At 50.8% G+C, this 14,348-nt stretch overlaps 1 protein-coding gene and 1 long non-coding RNA gene across 5 annotated transcripts in view; one reads left to right on the plus strand and one right to left on the minus strand.

The window, feature by feature from the left end:
- Positions 1-1,967: 1,967 nt before the first annotated feature.
- Positions 1,968-6,929, minus strand: LOC309877433. Its single transcript, XR_014317359.1, has 4 exons — positions 6,780-6,929; positions 6,566-6,644; positions 3,239-3,453; positions 1,968-2,120 (listed from the first exon to the last, which is right to left on the minus strand). It is a non-coding gene; the product is annotated as an uncharacterized lncRNA (long non-coding RNA).
- Positions 6,930-10,686: 3,757 nt separating this feature from the next.
- The window catches only part of MXD4 (MAX dimerization protein 4), a 35,507-nt gene continuing 31,845 nt past the window's right edge, over positions 10,687-14,348 (plus strand). For 2 of the 4 annotated variants that reach the window (XR_014317399.1, XR_014317400.1), the window contains exons 1-2: positions 10,687-10,803; positions 11,133-11,232. Coding sequence is in view for 2 of the 4 variants with exons in the window: in XM_082759287.1 (XP_082615413.1) it covers positions 10,740-10,803; positions 11,133-11,232 (164 nt within the window). In the remaining 2 variants the exon portion in view is untranslated. The remainder of the gene's footprint in view (positions 10,804-11,132; positions 11,233-14,348) is intronic. The other 2 variants (XM_082759287.1, XM_082759288.1) reach the window with 2 other exon arrangements.

Consider the following 14,348-nt stretch of genomic DNA (forward strand, 5'->3'; position numbering starts at 1 on the left):
CCTGCAGGAGCTGAGCAGCTGGATGTGAAAGCTCCACTGTCTACAGACCAAGTCCTGCCCGTGCTCTGCCACCTGCATCAGGTTCCTGACTGCATCCTAAAATCCCTGGCCGGCAGTGCCTGATGGACCTCCCTTCTCCCACTGACCCCGATGATGAGCTGGTGAGCAGAGGAACTGCTAGGGAAGCAAATGTGAGTTGTGCCTGTGAGTGACGTGGGTTTCTTGGCACCTGCCCGAAAACGGTGGCAGGCACTCGTTCCCAGAGCTTGGCGGAGCGGGGGAATCCTGCTGCCTGCCTGCCACTGGGCTGTGCCCTGGGGAAAAGGGGAAGCGCAGGAGGCTTAGCAGGGAGACAGCGAGAGAGGAGCTCGAGTTACACACACAGAGGCTGTGGCGATGTGGGAAGTGGAAAGAAGAACAGCCTGGAGGTGCTGGTACCATGAACCACAGAACTGCTGCTAGCAGTGGCGAGCGGGCACCTCCGCTCCCTCCAGCCCAGCCCTGGAGGTGCATTTCAGTGGGCCATGGAGCAGGGGAAGAGCAGCAGGGTGAGCTCAGCCTCTGCTGGTCGGTGTCCAAGGACCATGGAAGCACAGGAGGTCACAGCTGCCCTCCAGCTCCTTGCTGGGGCTCCATCACGTGCATTTATTGCCACCGCGTGTGCCCTTACTGGTGCAGACTGGGTGACGTGCTGGGGCCTCTGGTTATCCCACAGCTCTGAGGCAGGCACAAATCCAGGGAGAGAGAGAGGCCGAGAGAGAAGTGGTTTGGGAAAAACGTATCTCGAAAGCCCCAAGGTCCCGCTGGAGAGGAGTGTCAGAGCCAGGTTCCTCCCCGCTGTGCCGAGCAAATTGCTCTGGGCAGCGATTCAAGGCAACGTTTTCTCTTTTCAGGCTCACGGCTTGCTCTGTCAGACAAAAGAGTTCCCTGCTACTGCATCCTTCCTCAGAGATACGGCTCTGTCCACCCCGTGCTGCTGTCCTCTTCGGGCAAATACACCCAGGAGTGAGAGCTGGGCCACCAGCTCTGAGAGCACCACACGTAAAATCCCTGTTCAGTTTCACGTCTTCTCTTTGCCTTTTTTGTTTTTCTCCAACCACTTCAGCATTTCTGATCCTCTAAGGGGGGCCCTACCTTTGTCCCTCCCATAATTAGGAAGTTGAAAGCTGTGATTAATCTACATGGTTTATGTAAAACACAAAGGGCCTGAGAGATTGCTGAGCAAGGGGGTGGATGAGGCTGCCTAGAGTGCAAGAGTCCTCCTCAGTGTGATGAGGAGAGATTTTCCCTGGGTCCCACTGGCTTGAAGAGAAGACAGCCACATTTTTCAGTGATTTCTGGAAAGTCCCCCCCACAAGGAGATTTTTTGCATTGCACCATGCCCGCACCTGGTGAGGTGGGGAGCAGGCACAAGGCACGCGACGTTTCAGCAGTGCTGTTTTTTAAAACCTGCTTCCCAGCCACCAGGAGAAGGTCAGGTGCCTGGATGAAAATGCTTTCAGTTGAATAAATCATAAAAAAAAAATAATAATAGTAGATATTTCCAGACAGAAACAGTAGGCATTTCCTGCAGTGAAAAAAATCACAATTACAGCCTTTGTGTGGCTGTTTACTAACATGTAACGTAACTGCAGGGATCAAAAGTGGGGGAAATAAACTGGGTTAAAGGATTTTTATTTTTATTTTTCAACATTTTAAGTGTTCTCCATAAAACTATTATGCTGAGAGGATGACTAATGTAACCAGTGTGTGTTCTGAAGCGTGTCATGAACACTTTTTATGCTTTCTGAGCACACAAAGAGAAACCCCAGGAGAGAATTAATTTACAAATCTGATTAAGCAGAGTGCCTAAGTGGCAAAAACCATCACGCAATAAATAGGAGGCTCCACAGGTAAGCAACACACTAAAAAAAAACCCACACACAAAACAAACACACTCCGCAGACAGCCCAGATGTGCACGTTTTGGGTAGTTTAATGTATTTGATGAGATGTCAAAGGCACACACAGTGAGAGCAGAGGTCATTAGTAATGCATTGCTTCCTACCTCCTCCTCATGAAGCCAGCATACTCCCCGGCTCGTGTAAAGCACGCGGCGTTATTTGGGAAGCAGAGGCAAGCCTGTAAAACAGAGGAGTGAGTCATCAGAGAGGGTTTTGCTACCTGATGTCAAGACAGAAATACAGCAGCACAGTCCTCTGTGCAGTAAGACACGGTGTGGACCACAAACCTGCCAGCTCCTGGGGTGTTTTCCCCCCAGCACAACCAATTCCCCCACTGCTGCCACCACCACCTCCTGGTCCCAGCCTCCTCCAGCAAGATCCCAGCCTCCTCGGTCTTGACTAAAGCTGCCTTTTGTAGGGCTCTCACGAGCCTTCGTTCATTCATCCTCAGTCTATGAGGCTGTTTTAGAAGTGAGCAGTGCTGTTGCTCAGCCATCAGAGTGTAACTGCCTTCAGGGACTTTCTGAGCTCACAGGAGCTAGGAGTTTAATTACAATCCCTCCTAGCTGCAGATCAGGGGTGCCTTCAGATGCCAGATAAATGTTCATGGTGAGTTAAAGCTTTCAGTCTCATCAGTGCACCTCTTGCAACTATCTTTTTACATCCCGGTATATATTTCCACTAATTTCCACACCCTCGGGGATAACTGCCAACACACAGAACATTTTAAAGAGATCCTCATCGTTTCATTCAAAACTAGGGAGGTGACGGAGTTACTTGGCATGACTTGAACTTCCCCAGGTAAGGGAGCGGGTGATGAAATGCCCTGTGCTGGTGCTGTAGTGGCAGTCACACATACAGACCCCGTTTCCACATCCAAACAGGAGGCAAAGGTGAAAATCCATCCCACATCACAGCGGCCCAGTGAAGAAAAGAAGGGAATTTTGCAGCTAAAGACTTGAACTAGACTTGAAGTACCCAAGTTCAGCTGCAGACCTGGGGATTTCTCTGTTTCTACTTCCCTCTGCACAGGGGAGGTTGAATTATAAGATTTTTCTCATACCTTTTTCTGCTTTCTGAGAGTGTACAGCCTTCAGACCAAAAAAAAAGCTCTCTCACTATGTGTACATAGAATAGATGACCTGCCTAGGTCTCCTTAGGGACCTGTAGATACCAAGACACCAACAACAAAGAAGAAGGGGTGAAGAGCTGCTGGTGTCCTGACCAGTCAGAAAAAGAAGAAGCCATGAAGCAATGCCCTGGAACTGTCTGCATGTAAAAGGTGCGCTCACTCACACAATGCTGGCACTGCCGGCGAAGCAGGAGGCTGCGTCCTCAGCCCTGAGCCCGACACCTTGGACCTGGCGGAGGCAGAGGATCTGTGCCATGCGGGGAGAGAGGGATGGGAGCAGCGGGAAGCCACCGGCAGCAGGGGATGGAGAACAAAACCAGGACAGACGGGATCGGAGACACAGAGCCAAACACGGGCAAGGAAACAGACCTGCAGAAAGCTGGAAGGAAAACAAATCAGGTCAGCTAAGTCCTCCATGGTGGGATGACGATTTCTCTTTGTATTTTTTTGCATTTTGCAGACATCACTTTTAGCAAATGCAGTGCTGTGTGGGTACCATATGGCTGGGTCCTAACCACTCTGTCCTGCAGCGTGTTGCGTTCTGGTCTCCAAGCAGATACAGCACCTGAAGAAATTCTTATTTTTATTTTTTTGCATGCAACGTTGCTTTCAGCAAGTTTGTGTCTTTCAGAGGCCATGCCTTCTCCCCTCCACCCCTGTCGTGGATGTGTTCTGAGGCTGTGGAGCAAAGGTCTTACAAACACTTACAAGCCCATTAGCACGATTGATTTCCCACTATCTAATTAATTGCTGCAGATTTCCCATGTCCACGTTACCTGTTTTGCCATTTTCTGGAGAAGAACAAACACTCTGTCAACACAAGGTGACGGGACTGAATTTTCCCTTGTCCTATCCTTTGCATTTTCACCCCGGATGGGTGCAAAACTCCATCCTGCCACAGGCAAGAGTGGTCCAGGAGGTCTCTGGAGACCGGGAGCTCCATCTCCTGCCCAGGGCTGCAGCAAGGGTGCCCGTCCCAGCAAACACTGCCGAAATTCCCTCGCGTGCTGGAGATCCCAAAGGCTCCCCGGGTGACCAGCCCAGTGCCTCGCTGCCCCACGGTCCCAGCGCTTTGCTGGGACCCGACCTTGCTGCAATCTCTGTGCAGAGCTTCCTCCTCTCTCGGATGCTGAAAGCTGATGATTTCCTGCTTGCATTAGCTTTTTTTTTGTCGTGAGAAGGGGAGCTTGTTATAGTCATTTTATCTGACTCTTCACTCAGTTTCCATACTTATCCCAATGAGAGAGTGGAAATTGTACATGCTTGATGTGGACTAAGAGGCTACATAAGACAGTGCAAAATCCAGCCTGTAATTTTTTATTCTAAACCATACATTACAGACACAGTTCCTATAGAGTGCTCATTTCGCATTCAGTTTCATTCCTCCATAGGGGTAATTAGCTTCCAATGAAGAAAATCATTTAATTAGGCCCACAACGGATTAGAGCCTGGTGCACAGCCCATCGAAACAGAGGAGAGGACACAAATTGATTTCAACATGTTTTGGGTCAGGCTCAAACTTCCAAAGCAAATAGAGAGATAAGACAGCATCTGCTGACTGTTCACCTGCCAAGTTTTTATGCTGCTAATTTTAGGTGCTGCAGGCAGTTGTCCAGGTTATTTACCACCTGGGTTGTTTTGATCTTGAACACACGTATTGATGCACTAGCTCGCTTATCTCTACGGCGGTAATACTGGCCCAACTGTACTAGCAGTTTGGGATCGATGGTGATCCCCCTCTTATTCAGCTGGACAGCATTTTACTTACCTAATTACCAATCTCTATTAAGGGCCTGAACTGGCAAAGCTTGACTAAGCAGCCTGAAGTGCTGGACATGCTGCAGAAACACACAACTTTGTCACTGGACAACCATACAGGGTATACCTATGCTCTTCCAGGCTCACCTGGATCCTCTCATGGCTAACAGCAGTAAGGGGCAGAATCCTGCAGTCGATTCTAGATTTCCTTCACCTGTTTTAGGTGTTATTTTTTCCCTGCTGGGAATAAAACTTAACAATTTGCTTGCATACTTACTGCAGGCCTGTAAACATGTTACAGGTATCTGTCCTTCGATGAGCAAAAGGCTGTTCTCCCATATATGTATGCACATTTCCTTTCCATTTAATTTCCTTTCCATTTAATTCCTTTCCATTTAATTTCCTTTCCATTTGAAAATCTGATTTCCCCAGCTTATGACGTGGTTGATCTTGGATGCCCAGGCATCCAGGTAAGAGGTTTCCATGCTCAAATTTTTCAATCTAGCTTTCCATCTTTTCCTCTCTTGGTTCCCCACTTGTAATAGATGTTTTAGAAACTAATGGCAGCTAACAGCTCTGTCGGGCTCCACAGGACAAATGAGCTCATTCTTCCATCTTTCAGACCGAACAGTGATACAGATTTGTTAGAGATTCTTCCTGGAAATTCAGAAGACGTGATCCACTTCACAGATCCCAGGAAGCATGTACCTTAGGTAAGAAAATGTTGGGTTTTTATGCTCACAGGACAGATGCCATTGAGGCTGCATTACCACTAACTGATTTTATTTACAAAGCCTGCAGTTGCCTCCTTCTCCTCAGCCAGGACACGTCTGGGATTCAAAACCAAAATCACATAATAAATCTTTTTTTTGGAGCCCAACATGCTATACTAGGAACTGGGATACCCAGTCCTACCCCCAGCTCCTCCCCTGGCTCAGTGACAGAGTTGGTTTGCCTATGTCTCCGTTTCTCTTTTGTCTTTTAAAATGAAAGAAGTGACACCGCTGCCTTTCATAAAATGCTTTGAGAGTGGCAGCATCAGGGAAGATTTTTTTAGGAAGATGCTATCCCAAATTATCAGACACGGCTCAGGTAAAAGAGAGTTGATGTGATGGCGTAAATCAGTGCCTCTCAAGCTTTTCAGTCGATGCCTCGCTTCAATCAGTTAGGAATAATTTCATGCCTCGTCACAGAAGTGGCCCCGGGGGCTGCAGGCAGGGTACCGTGCGTCTCGCCTCTCCAAGCAGCTCGCTGCTTGAGGAGGGAGCACTCAAGGTCCCTTCAGCCAAACTCCCAAGGATGCCAAGACACAAATGTTGTCTTTCATAATGCTGCAATTGACAAGGAATGAATGTTAAAAGGGACCGGCATTCAGTCCAAATTACTGCTTTTTTTTCTTCAGATTTGACTTTCAGGCACGTCTGCTCCATAGCACTCCATCAACCCCAGCTAAATCCCAAACAGAGACGTGAGACGTGGAACCACTTCTGCAAAGCCAGTGCCTCAAACAGTGCAGGAGGCAACTGAAGAGCAGCAGGCAGGAGGCTGGGCTGGTGGGCATCACGTACAGAGCCCACCTGCCTGAATACCTGGGGGCGAGCCAGGTCCACAGGGCCCCACGTTATCCTTGCTGCCCCTTGTTTCTCGGACCAGGTTCTCTCCAAGCCCGTGCCTGGGTGCAGTTTGAGGGATATCGCAGGCCAGAAACTCATCACCCCCAGTATCCCACTTACCATCATGTCACATAACCTCAGTTTGAGGCTCTGACAGCAGCTCTCCGATTCACATCAGTCCATCTTCAGACACTCTGAGCTTTAAATCAAAAACAAAAACACCAACCCTCTGAACTGAAAGCAAACCACACATAAATAAAGCCTGTGACTAATGCCGCGCATGCACCAGCAGCAGCCCAGAGGACAGGCAGGGCCAAGAGGCTGCAATCACTACCTGCTGGTTGGGATCAGGTACAGTAGGGAACTGAAAAAGATGAAAGAAAGAAATATGCAGTAGCTGCAGTGAGCCAAATCTGGAAAGAATGCAAGGACAAATTATTTCTTTGAGGGAGTACACGGTGAGCGGTGATCGAAGGAATTTTCTCAAAGTATGGATTCTCAGCTCCAGAGCTCTGCTCGCGTGTCATGTCGCACCACAGGGCAACCGATGGATTTTGGAAAAGAAATGTAAATACTCTCACTCCAATCACGAAGTGCAGGCTGTGCACAGACCACAAACAGTGCAGGTTGTGGGGCGTGGCTACTGATGGCTCTCCCTTCTGTTTCTAAATATGAAGTTTTTAGAACTTCACCATGAAGTGACAGCTACCCTTTATCACTGCAGCCCAGCTGTTACTTTAGCACTCAGCTGCTCCTGCTGCGTGCTTGTAGAAATGGGAGAGAAGAAAAAAAAAAAAAAAAAAAAGCGCTATTTAGAGATGCAAATCTGCAAAAGCTTATGTATATTTTAGAGCTTGTACTTTGGTTCTTAAAGGAATTCAGCTGATCTTTCATATCCACCTTACGCTTGTGCCTCTATGCTGACCTCACTGAAGCCAGTCCTGTAGTCCCCTGTAGTCCTCTGTAGGGTTCATGGGCACAAATAAAAAAAGACCCAAATGGATTCACTCCACGTGTTTTAGAAGTTTGAATGGTGGCTTCGGAGCTCAGTTGAACTCTAGGAAATAATCTGGGTACACTTGCTTTATGTTCTCTAACACAGTTGGATGCTGTACTGACAGCTCCTTTAATGCAGCTACAGGTAGAAGCGTGCACTCGTACAGTCTGTGTGTACCGTACAGCATTTGTTTGGTATGAGCCAACCCATGCACTGTCTTACCTAAGTGCACATGGATTTGCTCTGGGTTTCATCTGCAGGAGCTGTGTGTGTGCCTGTGCCTGTCTGTGTGTGGTTACACACACCCTCACTGTTCGAGTAGTTTGTAACTCAGGCTGAGAGACACCACAAACAAGAATCTGCTATTTTCGTGACTGGCTGGAACCTATTTTGCAGCCCTTAGCATTGCATGACACAAGCTTGTGCACATCGTCCATCTGGCTTTGGTGACCCCTTTCTTCCCAAAGCGCTCCATCAGTGCAGGGAAGGGACCTGGAAAATGAACACATCAAATTGTGCTGGATCACCTTAAAACAACTGTTTTCAAAACTGAATACTTCACATTTAAAAACAGAAAGTGCAATTCTATTGAGTCTGATGGTTTTCATCCCAGGAGAGGTCGGATGTGCTGGGTTTCTGACCCTTAGGGAGGCAGGGGAACGTGTCCCAGCAGCTGCAGCGAGCAGAGAGAGGATATCTGTGTACCTTTGCATTGTCTTTACTGCATGCCCTATGCAGGTGGTCAGGCAAAGGGAACTTTCTTTCATGCGTGGACAACACAGACCTGTACATATACGTTTTCATGTTACTTCACAGCAGAAAACAACGTGAAATTGTTTCTAAATCGACTTCCAGATGAGTCAACAGCAAAGCTACCATAAATTTTGATGGGTGCAGTGAAGACCTTACTGTCTCATCGACATGCAGCACAATTTCAATGGTTCAGGCAGCAAGCAGAAAATCTTGGAGCAATTTTTATTTATTTATTTATTTATTTACTGCTGCAATCTATACACCAAATTCTCTTTTGTTGTGTAATTCATGGAGTCATGTTTTTTCCAAGCAGGTGTAAAATTCTTTTAAATTACACCACAGTGCTGCTTTCCTTACAGCCTCGTGTTTCATCTCATCCAGGAGGCCTGGACCAAATGGCAGTAAAATGCGATCAGCAACATTTACCAGCTACTTAGGTTTGCATATCTGAGGCATAAAGATACAGACTAGGAAAAAAAATAAAAGGTAAAGCATAATCCTTATTTTAAGTCCGAGTCACTAGTCTCCTCTTAAAAGGAAACTGTAGCTGGACAAATTGATGTCTTTTGCCAAGGAATAAAACAGAGGAAAAAATTCTGCATCCCTGCAATCAGCTGAGCAGCTCCCATTCAGACTGCTCAGTTAAAACCCACAGGGCCACTGGTGTGCCTCAGTGCTCTTCGGCAGGAGGACCCATGGCAGCCTTCCAGCACATTGGGCCTGGAACGGCTTCGAATTTATCTATTTTAAAACTTGCTCGCATGAAAGGCAAACATTTTCGGGCAACAACTGTGCGGCAGCTCTCAGAGATAAGGCTGCCAAGCGAACAGCGCGGAGGGATGCTGCGCACAGGAAAGGTGCCGAGCTCCTTCCTGCCCAGCACAGCCCACGCGAGGGGCCAGACTGTCAGACTGTTCTGGTCGGTGGCTTCTGTGTTCGCGGATGACAAAAGGCAGCTCAACGTGCTGGCATGGCAGGGGCTGGAAAGCTGGCAGGAATTCTGACTGCATTTCTGGGAGCTTTTCGTTTTTTTTTTTTTTCTTTTTCTTTTTCTGCAGGTTAGGTTTTCTATTGTGTACTGTTTTAGTAATTCTTTTAACTCTGCATGTTTTTGCAGTGCTGCTGTTTTCCTCTTGCCTGCGTGCCCTAAGGGGTCATGGATATACGTGCCGGGCACTTTTGTTTTTGCACAGATCTCTGCCGTCCGATTTGTGCCACCTTTGTCATTCCGTTTATTTCCATACTCTCCGCTCTGAGGCTTTTCCTTAATTCTGCTTATACACCGACATCATTCGGTGTTATACCCGGTCCGTCTGGAACATCAGACAGAATTAGGTGGCAAATTTGGAGAAATTTCTCCTCAGAGCAGCCAGGCATTGGGACGAGCTGCCCAGGGAGGTGGCGGAGTCCCCGTCCGTGGGGGTATTCAAGGCAAACTTGGAGCAGTGCTTGGGGACACGATTCGGTGGTGACACCGGTGCTAGGGACGGTTGGAACAGCCGATTTCGACATTTTTTCCCAAAATCACCGATTCTGTGCCTCCCCCCCACGACACTCCCCAGCACCACACGGCCCCGCGCAGCCGCAGCGCGGCTCCGGGGCGGGCCTGGCGGCTCCTCAGCGGGGCTGGGCGGGGAGCGGCGGCGGCGGCCCGGCCCCTTCCGCCCTCCGGGGAGCCATCGTCCCGCACCCCCGGCCCTCCCTCGGGGGGCGGCCGGGCACGAGGCGGCCATGGCGGCGGCTCCCGTCAGCAGCAGCTTTTCCGCTCAATTTCACCTCATTTTATTTAAATTCACCTCATTTCACCTCATTTTATGTCATTTTATTTAATTTTACTTCATTTTATTTCACGTTACTTCGGTTTATTTCGTTTTGTTTGGTTTTATTTCGTTTTATCCCACTTTATTCCCCGCTCCTCCCGCCCGCTTGTTTTCCCCCGTCAGGCGGTGCCGTCCCCGCGTGAGGGGCGGCCGCCGCCGGCCCCGCCCCCTCCCTGCCTTGCCTCTTCCTCACAGCAACGCCCCGCCCCCTCCCCCGCCGCGCGCCACGCCCCATTGGTCCCCTCACCCTCCCTCATTTGCATGCCGCCCGGCGCACCAATCGGCGCCGGGCGTCTCATTAACATGCAGGGAGCGGGCCAATCAGCGAGCGCGGGGGCCGGGCCACCACGTGCTGTTGCTAAGCTTCGGCTTCTAAATTGTTACCATAGCCGCCAGCCAATCGCGGCGCGCGCGGCGATCTGTCAACATTCCCTGCCCCAGCCAGAGGAAAAGGGCGGGGAGGGGCGGGGCGCGGCGGCCAGCCCTGCCTCCCGATTGGCCCGGCGGAGGGGGCAGGTCCCGCCCCTGGCCGGCAGCGGGCGCGGGGATTGGCGGAGGGGGCTGCCCGTCAGCCGTGTGTCAAATGTAGGTTGCGCGGGTGCGCTTATAACCGGGGAGTCCCCGCGTGTGGGGCTCGGCGCGGAGCGGGCGGGGGGGGGGGGCGGTGGCGGCCGTGAGGGGCTCGGCTCTGAGGGGCGCTGAGGGGGGCTGCGCGCACCCAGCCATGGAGCTGAACTCGCTGCTCATTCTCCTGGAGGCGGCCGAGTACCTGGAGCGGAGGGACCGAGGTACGGGGGGCGCTGGGAAGCGATCGCAGCGCAGCTTTCAGCCTCCCCCCCCCACTCCCCTTTAATTGCGTGCTCCGCCCGGCTTTATTTTTATTTTTATGAGGGAAATCCTCCTTCTTTAGGCACTCGCTTTGTGTTGTTTTTTTTTTTTTTTTTTCACCTCGGTGCCTTTTATTATTATCTTTTTTCCTCGCTTCTTGGCTAGAATAACACCCAAACAAAAAAAAAATAATAAAAAAAAATCATTATTTTTAATGTTTTGATTAAAAAAAATAAAACGTGTGGAGGAAAATGCATATATAGGCTGCTAACGCTGACTTTGTCCCCAGAAGCAGAGCACGGCTATGCCTCCGTGCTGCCCTTCGCCAGCGACTTCTCCCGCAAGAAGCCCCGGGCGGCCCCCCTGGCGCGGCGAGCCCCCAGCAGCAGGTAAGGCCCGGCCACCCCACAGCCCTGCCCCAGCTGCGTGCCGAGCCCCCCGGCCTGGCCCTGCTCCCCCTGTCCCGGCCGTCGCCATGTTTTTCCCCTGCCTGGGCTTGGCTGTGTTTTGATGGGCCGTATAAACACTGCCACGCGTACACCCGCTCCTGGCCGCGCTGCCGCCGCCGCCGGCTTCTCCCGCCGCCCTCAGCGCTGCCATCCAGGCCTCTCCCTGCCTGGCTCCCCTTCCTGACACCCCCTTTTTGCCATCCCTGACGCCCCCCCAAGATGTTTATTTCCCAAGCCTTGCCCCGCCACCCTGCCCGCCGTCCCCACATGTGGCCCCCGTTGGGGTGTCAGAGCCCCAAACCCAATGCTGTGCTGCGATTTCTCCTCCTGGCTTCTCCTCCAGGTGCCAGGGCAGGAGGTGTTGGCGTGAACTTGACCCCTCCGGGGCTCCTGCAGCTCTCCCAGCCCACCCAGCCAGCCCCGTGCCCCGCCATCGAGCTGCACGACCTGGCGGTGGTTTATCATGCTTATCCCACGATTTATTATCATCATTTTTTTTTCTCTTGCCCGTTGTTTTCCTCCCCGCAGCCACTACCTGTGCTGCGATGGCATTAGCGGAGGGCTGCTGTGCGCAGGCTCTGCAGCTTTGTTTGCTGCTCCGGCAGTGGCTGTGTACGTGCAGGAGGCTGTCTTACAGGGACAGCGCCGGCCCCCGCCTGGGAACTCCTCCAGCCCTGTGCTCTGCCTGCTCTGCTTCGCTCTTCCAGGGCTGCCTTGGTCTCAAGGCAGTGCCCGGCTGGGCCTGCGTGGCCCTATGGCACGGCGGACGGTGGCTCCTCTAGGATAGCCTAAAATGAACTCGGCTTGCACGTGACTTGTTTTCCAAACTGGCCGCCGCTCTCATTCCCCCATTGGGGATCCCATGGGGCCCCGAAGGGTCGTGGGGTGCCAGAGACAAACTGAAATCAAAAGCTGAGGGGCTCCCTCCGTGACAAAGCCGCAAGCCCGTGAGGCTCTGCTCTGCCTGCTGTGGCTGAGCCCTGTCTTGCTGTGGCCACAGGGGAAGCGAATTGTTCCCCTGCTGCAAGCCAGGCGAACGCTTCTGGGGTTTGCATTGCTGCAGTCTGACAGGTTGGGGCTCTAGTCAAATTCTCTGTCTCATTTTGGGGTATGGAGAAGTCGTCAGTTCATTTTGAAAAGAAAGTGTTTTTAGAAAGGAAGCAGGACTGCCCTGAGACACAGCCCCTGAAGATTTGTAATTGTTTTGTCACGAGGGATGCTTGCTGCCTTTAGAAGAGCTCACAGTTGCAGATTTCTGTCTCTGGTATTCAGGAAATCTGTGTGACTTACAGAGCTATTATTCCATCATTTCCTTTCTTCGGTCACTTGTCACCCACTGCAAACTAGTTATTTGTCTGAACTGTAAGCTGCTTTCAGGAGTTTTTAGGAGAGGATTTGTAATCTATCAAATACAGCAGAATTAAAAGGTTGCCGCTTGCAGGTTTGCTGGCATTATCGAAGGAGACATGCGTGCCTGCTTGCAGTTTGCATCCTGCATTTGTTTCCTGACTAGAGGTTTGCATTTACCTGCTCAGACTTTGCTCCGTCCCTCGCCGTGCAGCAGCGGTAACCTTCAGAAATGCCATCCAGCGGCATGCAGCGCACGCCTTTACTTGCACTTTCAGTTCTTCTGGCTGCAGCGATCAGCAGCGACTTGTTTGTGCTCTGGGACGGGCTGAGGCTCCTCGTGGAGCGGAGCTGCAGTGCTTTAATGCAGCATCCTGCTCCTTCAGGGGCTGAGCTGTGTGGGCACCTCTGCATTGTGCCTCCCGGTGCTGTACCCGCTTCTAGCGACCGCAGCTGTGCCTTCGAGCTTAAATTTGAGGGGGGAAAAATTACCCTTACGTGTGAACATCCAGCCTAAAACGCATGACGTGCACCAGCATCGCTGCTCATTGTTGTTATTTGGAGCTGTGGGGTCTGAGCTTTGGGCTAGAGCCTGGATTTTTGGTAATGCAGTTTGCTTATCTCTGAGCAACTCAGAGATTAGCAGAGGCAGACGAGTGGCTGAAGTTCAGAGGATGAGGAGTGGCCGTAGGTGATGCGAAGTGTTTGTCCATGTTGTGCCTGCGTGTCTGGAGCTCATGCCTAGTTCCTGCGTTCTTCTTTTTCTTACACCAAGGTCTGTGCTTCAGGTTGGAGGGGAAGGAGCGGAGCAGGGAGCTGCGCGTTTCAGACCTGCAGGGGTTTTGTTGTTGTTTTCGTCATCGGCTTTTCCATCCTGCTGCTTGCAGCATCCTCGGCTCCCCGCGCTTACATCACCTGATCAGGCTGTGTATACAAGATATATATTTAAAAGGCATGTTTTTTGTGCCTCGTGAGCTAAGCATACGTATGTGTGTGTCTGTTAAGGCGTGAAAAGCATCTTCCTCCTCATGCCTGCAAAATGGGAGAAGGGAAGGAGGGAAAAGCATCGGATGGAGGGGGGCAGCCCCTCGATTGCGATCAAATGAGGAGGTTTGGCAGGTTTGGGGTCACGGTGGGGAAAAACAGCAGCATAACTGCATTTAATCAACCCAAACCTGTAAGCCTTCTGTCCATTACAGGAATTTGACCGCTTTGCTTTGCCCACTGATAGCTTCAGATCAAATTTGGAAGTGTTTATTGCTAAGCAGAGCGTTCCCAGCATGACTAGTGGCTCTCAGGCATCATATTTAGCCATCTTTTTTCACTTCTACGTTAAATTACTTGATTTTGTGTTTTCTTCTCACCGGCTTTCCTACAACGTGCCCTTTCCCATGTCACACAAGCCAAGCTGCTTTGTTTTCTCTCTCCAGTTTGTTGTTTTACGGTGTCCTCTGCTGAGATTCAGCCTTGTTCTCCTCCAGTAGCTTTGACCAAAATCCTCTGGCGAATGAAACTGCCTGCTTGTTTTGCAAGGAGGACAGGAGATTTGAGAAAAGCAGAAGTCTGTAATTGATGTTTTTGGGGAGGAAAGGTAAACCTAGGTCACATCTTGTTACACAAATACTTATCATGCACTTGACCGCAGGGTAATAAATGTCTCCTCTTCGCGGAGCAGGAGCTGGAGCTCCTAAAGCAGTGCAATGCAGTCT

The sequence above is a fragment of the Aythya marila genome (assembly GCF_965140915.1).
Source record: "Aythya marila genome assembly, chromosome: 4".
NCBI classification, from domain to species: Eukaryota; Metazoa; Chordata; class Aves; order Anseriformes; family Anatidae; genus Aythya; species Aythya marila.